The following is a 10,274-nucleotide window of genomic DNA, read 5'->3' on the forward strand; positions in this document are numbered from 1 at the left end:
ACATAGAGTAGTTATCTCATGTAAATATAATAATACACAATATATATATATATATATAATATAACATACATATATATATATATATATATATATATATGTATATATGTATGTTATATATATATATATATATATATATATATATATATATATATATATAGCTCGTGGCTAACATGTCAGGCCCTGTTAACTCTATGAACTACTTACTGTTCTATTATGTATGTGGGCCTATGTCATGTCTTATAACTCAATAATGTGGTGTAGTCAATAAAGGCAAAATAATACGGAAAAAAACTTTTATTGTTTCACTCTTCATATCTGTACAAATACCGTCAAACTTTGTATGTACATATGACATTTACATAAAAAATACAAAACTATATATTCATAACTGAATTTTGTATTTTTCTTGTGATGTTTCAAAATAAAAAAAATATGCATTCTGAGGAAAAAAAGTGTGAAATAAGCAAAACGATAAAGTTTGATATAATGTTAAGTACTGCGGTATGTTATCCTATTTTAGCTCCGCGAGAGCAATATGGAGAAAAACATTGGCGAGAACACAGCACACAAATGTTAATGGCACATATATTTTAAAAAAAAATAAAAAATAAAAAATCAAGTATCATCCATAAATCGTCTCTGAACTACTGTGGAGAATAAAAAAACAATGATAGTGAATAATGTCGAGGGTTGACATCTATGACATTTCCATAGGGAAACAAAGCTACAGGACTTAAGAGTCTTGAAGAGTAAACAAAAACAACAACAACAGACACACACACACACACACACACACACACACACACACACACACACACACACACACACACACACACACACACACACACACACACACACACACACACACACACACACACACACACACACACACACAAATGGCTCTTCTTTCTCTTGTTCCATTACCACCGTGTTGCACCATCTACACTGTAAAATCCTCAGTGTCAGTTTAACAGTGTACAAATGGAACCAAATGGACCCTTATGGGTCCATTATTTGGTTCCATCTCTTCACTCTCAAGAGTTAAATTAACGCTGAAGGTTTCACTGTGTACATTGTGCCTTTGCAGAACCATTGAGAGAATCCCTTTGGTCAGTTATTATGAGTTGTAAACAAACCAGAAACACTTCTGTACATAAAATGATTGATATATTCCCAATAAATAAACACACAGCCTAAACATGCATCTTACGTATGTGTGACATAAACATTTGTGATAAAGATTTGACAGCAACAAGCAGATTTTTACAGCTCAGGGAATGCCATTTACAGCTTGCAGAGGATACTTACACGGTAACATGACAAATAAATAACACTGCTTCTCTTTGGACAAATATATTTCTTCATCATAAAAAAAGAAAGGAAAAGGGACGACAACAACAAAAAGGGAGGGGAAATGAGTGGTAACACAATATATCATGGTAGATAGTAAGCCTGACATTGTAAATGTATAAATTATAAAACACAAAACACAGTATAAATAAACATCTAGCAGACTGAACTATATGTATACTTCCTTTTTTCTTTAAAAAATAAATAAGCATACACATAATGTACAGTATGGACATGATTCCTTGCCCTAGGGCTGTTCCGCTATAGTGATGGTGGCCTATCCATCCAGTATAGAAGATAAATGGTCAAATGTCATGTACGGTAGTCTGAGTCCTCATATTCCTCATCTTCCTCCTGGTCTTCTGTAATGGCTATATGGGAGAATACATGGCAGCTGTTGTATGAATATGGACCACAACAGCTGAGGTTATTATCACTGAATGTTTTTGCAGCATAAAGAAGAAGAAAAAAAAACTCCCATTGCAAAGCCTCCAGTACACAGCCTCCCTTTTCTTTTTCTCTTTTTCTTCATCTATGTGTGTGTACATGTTGTTACGTGTGCGTGGGAAGTATTGTTGGCAGTCTGCAATTTAGTGTGGCGATCCCCAATTATACAACTCCCATTTACATGATCTAGCAAGTCAGGGCTGCGACAAGAGAAAAAAGCAGTGAAGATGGAAGGGAGGGTGGGGGTGGAGTGGTTTGGGGGTGGTGGTGGGGATAAGGGTGATGGTGGGATTGGAAAGGGGACGGGGGACGGGTCCAATGGCTCAGGTTTCTTTTGGGCCTGAAAGCAGACACACATAACACACAAAAGTGCTCTTGTGGTTCAGGATTTGCTTCTTTCCTTATTATTATTACTATAATTATGGTAGCTATTATCATTATACTGTATAATTATGATTATTAGCTTTTGTTTCTGACTCAAACATACAGTTGCTGCTACTAGGTGGGACGGCTCTCTGTGTCACAGTCTGACCTTAGCAAGCAGGTCAGAGGTCATCAACACAGTACTGAGGTATTTTCTTTTCTTTTTACAGATTTTTTTTTACATTGGACATGAAAAAAAAGCACACAAGCAATAGCGAGAGTGACAATACAAAAAACGACAAAATAAAACAGGCAGTCCCTCATCAATCCAAAAGGATTCGTTATTTTTGATACATATTCGGATAGACAACACAATCACTAGAAACAGCACAAACAACAAAAGTCAGCTGATAGATGTTACTTTTTTCTAATGATGAGATGAGAAGTAAGAATGTTGTTCTACAAGCTCCTTATGCTTATCCTGCATACTGTAAAATGCCATTTATATTTGACTCATGAGGTGATCATAAAGTTGGTCCCTTGGATTCAATTATATATATACCTTAAGGCACGTCACATTAAGGTACTCAGTCAGAAAGAAAATAAAACAACGATGAGTTCACAATGGAAATCTAGAGATTCATCAGATAGTCATACCAACTTGGAATGTAAATTTGATAACTCCTTGAAGCTACTGATCAATTTGATGGGTTGCCCCCAGCTTTGTGAGCAATTGAACGGCTCACACTGTTATAGAAATAGATAGTCTGCATGAATATCAACTTCCAAATCCATCATCTCTATAATGGTACCAAAGTTACAATCACCTTATGCACATTATATGAGTATAGGCAAATGTACTCTGTTCTTACTGACATGTTGGCAGTGCGGTGTATGTCACAAGAGGCAGTGCATTTTGAATTGATTGATTACAGCTAAAAGCAAAAACAAAACAAAAATAAAAACATAAACAAAAACATAAATACACCATTTCTATGAAATTAGCAAGGTGACCATGGAATTTACAAGCTGTAAAGATATGACCACTATCATAAAAAACACAATTGACAAAAAAAAGAAAAAGAAAAAAACTGCATGAAACTTAAGGCAACCTGATCAGGCAGGTCACTAGCATGGTCATAAACTTGACTAAAGTTTTAAATATCACGATTGCTCCACTGCAAACAAAAGTTAGTCTCCTTTATTATTTGTGTTAGTTTGATGAAGTTAGTGTCTCCCAGACTCCCAAAATAGAGTCCGTCGACTAAGTCTTTTTTTTTCTTAATATATATAGATGTATGCTCGTTTATTCACTGTTCTGTTATTTTGTTTTGCAGAAGAATTGCCGATTAAAAAAAAGAGTCAACAAAAGCCAGCAACAAAGACAACATCATGCAAGTTCTTCCACTCTCATGTCCTTTCTGCTTGCTTAAGCTGTGCTTGGTGTGGGCGGGGTGGGAGTTTGCATGAGGTTGGGGTGGAGGGGTTGAAGGGGGGGTTCTTGGAGAGGAGGTTGAGTTGGGGAAACAACGCAGAATATTGTCTTTTGCTTGGTAGCAGGGATGTGGGTGGTGGTGGGGTGGGGGGGTGGTTTCTCTTATTTTCTTTTTTTTTGTTGTCATTTTACTTACAGTTGCAAGATCCCGAGTGTTTGACTTCCAACAGCACCCCCAAAGAGCATGCGGCCTGCTTCATGGCACATTCACTGGAGTATGTGGTGTTGTCACTGGCACACACCGCCTCATCTGTCCGACCCTCCGGACAGGTCTCGTCGCACACTGAGCAGCGTCCCCGACTCATCCTGGCATCCCACAGGCACTTCTTCCCTGCACTGCACTGAATGTCCTCACACGACTTGGCCTCTAGGAGCAGAACGAGACAATTCATCACAGGGGGAAACCTCTGATTAGACGGATCGCCACAAACTGTTTTATGGGCTGCTAAATGTACGCCTGCGGTGTACCTTGGAGGACTGAGCTTGCAATAAAACGCTGCATCGTGTTTTATAAGGGTTAGGCCTTACAGTGTGAAAAAGGCATTATATCATATACTTGGCAATGCCTGGTGTCACAATGACTAATGCTGCACATGTTTAGATTCGCTACTATAATCATCCATCTAACTCAGATATTGGCTGACTGCATGTCTCCTTCACCCTGCAGCTCCTTGTCTTCAGCTCTCTCCATTCCTCTCTCCTTGCGTGTATGTGCGCGTGCTTGCACAAATGTGCACGTGTATGAGTGCTGCCAACATCAGGAAACAATAAGATGTCCATCATGTCTTGAGCAAACATGAACAAAAACTACAGAACACTCTCAGACCCCCTTCCTAGAGGAATGTTGGAGAAAAAAAAGTGGACTTTGAATAACTGCAAAGTTGGCCAAGAGGAATATGCTCTCAAACCATCTCCAATAAAGGAGGCGACACTCAGGGAATACAGTCTCATGCTGAAGCTCTTGTTGCAGACTTACTGATGCATTTTCCTTCATATGCTACTCCGATGGATCTGCCAAGAATGCAGGTAGCCCTTCTCAGGTGACAGGCGCTGGCATAGATGATCCCATCGTTTCCACACAGGTACTGCTCAGGCGACGTCACCTCGGGGCAAATCCGATTACACGTCACACAATACGCGTTATTTGTCTGGTCCACGACGCACGTGGAGCTGCCAGGGCACAAGACATCACGGCATGTTTCTGTCAAGCCAAGAAAGACAAATGGGGAGTGTTTGTTAACATGATCCGAGATGTAAACTTCAGCTAAATTAGGCTCCATTAGAATTTACAAGTGAAGGGCACTGGATTCAAGACACTCAAATATGTCTAACAAATGAGCCAGCAAAACAGTAAAATCCTCCATGTTAATTTAACGGTACAAATGGAACCAAATGGTCTCTTACAGGTCTGTAACTCCAAGAAGTGCAACCTACAAATTGAACCAAATGGACCCACAACGGTCCTTTTGGTTGTATTTGTAAATTACCATAGGAGTCAAGCATTCAAGTAGGATTGACTTACTCTTGCATTTCCCCTGATACTGAACTTCCAGGTCCGGATGTGCTTTACATTTGGACTTCAACAAAGCACACTCGTCCTTGTAGGTCTTCCCATCAGAGCCGCAGACTGGTCCTCTCCATGTGATGTTGGAGCAGTCTGGTGCGCACACACAGCGGGGTTTACTCCGTCTGTTCATCTTGCATCTCTTTCCGGGTCCACAGTCAACATTGTCGCAGGTTTCTAAAAAATAAAAGGAGTTTGAGTTTGAGTTTTACTTTTACGTGATGCTAAATAAAGATTTTGGATGTGCACTTTGATGCAGCAAAAACAGAACATAGGCTAATTTTGTCATTTAACCATTTACACACCAGCATCCTTGTGGGGAAAGCTTTCACTGAAGATAGCAGATCGACAAGCTCACAGTGCGACACGTTGCGTCATACTGTGAGCTTGTCGATCGGCTATTTTCAGCGAAAGCTTTCCCCACAATAACACAAAACAGAAAATACACTAGTATTGAGCCCTGATGGACTCCAGTTACCCATAAAGTGGTTAAACTTGCAATTTAAATGTGCGGCGCCATAATAATGAAGAGGTATGACTATAAAGCATAGCTAAGTGTGTTTATGTTGAAATGGGGGGGGGGGGGGACTGAGTGCACCTCCACCTTTGCAAGGTATGCAGTTGGGGGCTCCACCATTGAAGATCATCCACCTGAACAGCGTACTGTTGGGGACATCCTCCTCGGTCCAGGACGTCCCCAGTCGTCCACTTCGACAGCACTCCTCTCTGCTCATGCCAGGCATGTAGAGAACCTGGCATCTTCCGTTCTTCCCCTGCTGCAACCAGCAGTTGCCAGCTGTTAGAAAGAAAAAAAACGAGGAAAAAAAAAACACTGTCGTATTTATAACGTCTGGAAACGCTGACCCAGACGCGTACACGTGCAGCCTGCATTATCTGAGACGCTCACCCCCTCCCCTGCTTTTCAACGGTGACTGGAAGACTCGCCCCAAAACACGCTCACCCTCATTTATTTCGCTGACCAGCGGTTCTTGTATTTGTTTTACTGAGGGATAAGGTTAGAAATAAGTTTAGGGTTAGGCATAGTTTGACTGAGGTTAAGTTTAAGAATAAGGTTAGGTTTTGCCACCGTTTTACTGAGGTTACGTTTAGGAATATGGTTTAGCCTAAGCCTAACCTATTCCTAAACGTAACCTCAGTAAACTATGCCCTAAACCGTTTAGGGCATAGTTAGTTTACTGAGGTTATATTTACTTTAGGAATAAGGCTAGGTTTAGGCATACTTTACTGAGGTTACATTTAGGAATAAGGTTAGGTTTCCGTTCAGGCATAGTTTACTGGGGTTACGTTTAGAATACAAGGTGAATACCGCCGGATTTGCCCCGGGGTGACTGTGTTTTGGGGCGAGCGTTCTGGTATTCCTTTTCACCCTCCCCGCTATTATTTTTGTCTGATTTGTTTCTGCGAGACTGTTATAACACTTGCCCATCGCGTGTCTTCCGTGCGCAGTCATTGAGTGACTGACAGACCTTACAATGCCTAGAAAGAACCAATACATAGATATTAGATATTATTTGTCTTTTATTCTCCTGGCCTCATTATCACTGCGCAGAAAGTGGAGTGTCTAGACAGTGTTAAATAACAGCCTATCAGACACGCGCTGTCTTTAGGTGATAGAGCTGCTAAACCCACATCCAGTGTTGCCAGGTCCGCTTATTATAAGCGACTTTGGGCTTGTGTTTCTGTAAAATTGCTGGTAAATATTGGTAGTTTGCGGGTTGCGTTTTCTTTTTGGCTTAATTGTTTCTAAAGTGTAGTTGCTCATTATGGGCTTGTTTCCTAAATGTTGTTGAAACCAGCTGTAGTTCCCAAACATTTTCAAGTCAAGGTTAATTAATATGTATTTGTTGTCCACAGATCTCCATCTGAAAATATGTTGTGCCAGGGGACCCCCATACAAGATTTGTGTTGTTAAAATACTTCAAAAAATATTCCACATTTTTCATTTTTTGTCTTCTTTTTTTTGTGTTGTTGTTGAAAATAGAAGATCTACAAGCTCACATTGCGTCGCGTCGCAACGCGTTGTGAGCTTGTAGGTCGGCTATTTTCAAACGGCCAATGTACTGTATATGTTTGATAGTTAAAGGGCGAAGGGCTCGCTTCTTTTGGGCTTGTTTTCATAGACCTTGTTGCTTATTTCTCTCACAAAATATGGCAACACTGCTACTAGCCTACTAGACAATAATTTTCTTATCTGCCTACTAGTGCCAACCAAAGCCAACGTTGATGAAAATGTAGGCTATATAATAAAATACTACGAAGAACTTATTATTACCATGGAATGCACATAGGGCAAAGTGGGCTCAGATAACAGCATTAATACAGACGTGACGACCACCAGACAGACCTAAGTGATCATGAATTGAGTTATTATGGGGGGGCGGGGGGGGGGGGGGGGGGGGGCGTACGGATTTTGAGAACATAATTGACCCTGTGTAATCAATACAAGCACAACATTTTTTTCAAATAACCCATTTTTTAAAGCAAATAACTGTTTTCCCTATTTTTTATTTATTTTATAAATACATTTATAAGAATTGTATTTATTTTCATTCCATTTTTTTAAGCAAATAGCCTACGACAAATAATTATGTTCAGACAATTGAAGTCAGAATGTAATTTAGAAGCATGCCCCATAAACTTATCCAGCCTATAATGTATGTGCTGATCATCATCTGTTGGGTTGTTATTATAGGTTAAAGCCATTCAAAAAGTAACAGATTTGCAATGCAAATGAAATTCTCGAATATATAAGTATATCGAAAGCCGTTGCTTTCAACTGGATCTGGAGGCTCAGGTCTTGTGCACTTAATTCGCCAGGGCTGCAAAACTTGCCATCCTAACCTATCACTTTAATTTAAAGTGTCCCATATGGCACCTGTTATGGACACTTAACGCACGCACTGTCTGTCTGGGGGAGTTTGATCTGTTGGAGGAATCATGGAAACTTGGACTTTAAAAAGTTTGATCACAGAAACGGTTCCCAGTATGTAATCCGTATCACCCACAGCCCAGCCATCCTGTAGAATAGATGACAAACAGTCGAAGTTTTGCAAAAATGCGAAGATTGCCCCCCCAAAAATGATGATCAAGAGCTTACCTTGAACTTTTTGATCTTCCATGAGATGACAAAGCCATACAAGCAATAGAATAATGCCCGGGTGGAGGTGGTGTTTCAGCATCCTAAGCATGATGATGGAGAAGGCAAAGTGATCAACCACAGTATATTGACACACAGGCAGCAGCAAAAGTACTAATCTGCTTTAAGGTGGCAGTGTTGAATATAAGTGTCAGTCTGAGAATGCAGCCTCTCTTTTTAAATCTATAAGAGGGGTCTGGGGTTGACTGTCTCTGGTGGGCGGTCTCCTGTTCTGTGGGGGTGGGGAGATTTTTTTTTTTTCAATCCCAATCAGGTGACATCAGTGATGGAAAGTAACTAAGTACATGTAGTCTATACTCAAGTAATGTACTTAAGTACAATTTTGAGGTATTTGTTTTACTTTACTGGAGTATTTCCAGTTTTCACTTCTACTCCATAGCTACATCAGAGGCAAATATTTGTTGCACTACAATTATTTGAAAACTTGAGTTACTTTGTAAAACATACATTAACCACTTCAGACATATACTTTGGCTATTTAAAAATAGCTGATGTACAAGCTCACAAAGCATCCCATTGCGAAACTTGTGAGCTTATAGATCTGCTATTTTCAAAGGATTTTATACATTTGGAAACTTGTGAAATGGGACATTGTGCATAATGAGTACTTTTACTTTAAATACCTAAGTATATTTTGATGCCAATACTTTTGTATTTTTACTCGAGTACATTATGAATACTGGTACTTTTACTTGCAACAGAGTATTTCTACATTGTGGTATTGCTACTTGAGTACAAAATGTGAGTACTTCTTCCACCACATGGGTGACATCGTTAGAGGCAACTTTCTCTCGCCACACAACAGTTTAAGAATATGAAAAATGTTACAAGTTTGTAATGTATTAGTATATACCACGCTTTGGACTAATGATAGATACGTGTTCATAAGCATCTATGATTTAAAGCACAAGTCTATACACCGCAGAACAAATGAAATGAAATGCGCCCGGATAATAGGCTATCAATCTGGTTTTGATGGTGCGCATGATTTAATTAATTAAAAACGATTGTAAAGTATGGGCCACACAGACAGTAGTAGCCAGTAGTCTGGTGCTTATTCTAAATATGTGTGAGCTTAAAACGCTTATGATCAAATGAATTAGGCTTTTGTATGTTTTATTATTTATTATTTTGCATTCATAGAAATTCATGTAGGATACAACTTTATTCAAATAAAGCCTAAATTAGTTCCGGCCATTGACAACATTCCATTATATTGGAGATAGCCTAAACGGTTTTCTTTTTATTTCATTTATCTCCCCACCAACTGTACACACAACGGTTAATCCTTTAATACATCTTCTATTGGAATTGGTTTAGCTATTGCCTATTGGCAGCATATCTGATCATAAAGGTATTTGTCCTGCTTCAGCCGCATACAGGCTAAAAGACGAGTGTTGTGTTGTTTTAATTCCTCTCCTGGGTCAATATTTGTATTTATTCATGTATTTATTTATTTATTAGGCTATAACCTACTGTTTCCGAAGGGGCTTGAGTTTGGAGAGCAGTGTTAGATTTCATTGAATGAAACACAACGAAAAGATCCAGCTTCACACAAACTCTTTCAGAAGTCCGCCGGCGACCTCTTCAGCGAAACACTGGTTACACAACTAAAGACCAGAGCAATGGCTTGATATTGATTAGACACGGAAGCACAGTGGTGTAAAGCAGTGGTTTTCAACCTTTTTTTGCGTCAAGGACCCCCAAATTGACACATATTATCCCAGGGACCCCCATTTGAAAAGATATACCAGGGACTCAACCATTTTGATTACTTGGGTGTCCCAATCTACACAGTAGTATCATCATCAGTGTTCATTTAACTCTGAGAGTGTACAAATGGAACCAAATTGACCCGAGGTCTCAGAGTTACAGAC

At 39.5% G+C, this 10,274-nt stretch overlaps 1 protein-coding gene across 1 annotated transcript; it reads right to left on the bottom strand.

Moving 5' to 3' along the window:
• Positions 1–291: 291 nt before the first annotated feature.
• On the bottom strand, positions 292–8,510 carry fsta (follistatin a). Its single transcript, XM_084056062.1, is given in 7 exon segments — positions 292–1,669; positions 1,672–1,721; positions 3,792–4,022; positions 4,632–4,856; positions 5,178–5,396; positions 5,824–6,015; positions 8,338–8,510. Coding segments are annotated over 7 exon segments (1,050 nt in total). The 5' UTR covers positions 8,429–8,510; the 3' UTR covers positions 292–1,627.
• Positions 8,511–10,274: the final 1,764 nt, after the last annotated feature.

Source organism: Gymnoscopelus microlampas, assembly GCF_963454915.1.
Source record: "Gymnoscopelus microlampas genome assembly, chromosome: 4".
Lineage (NCBI taxonomy): Eukaryota > Metazoa > Chordata > Actinopteri > Myctophiformes > Myctophidae > Gymnoscopelus > Gymnoscopelus microlampas.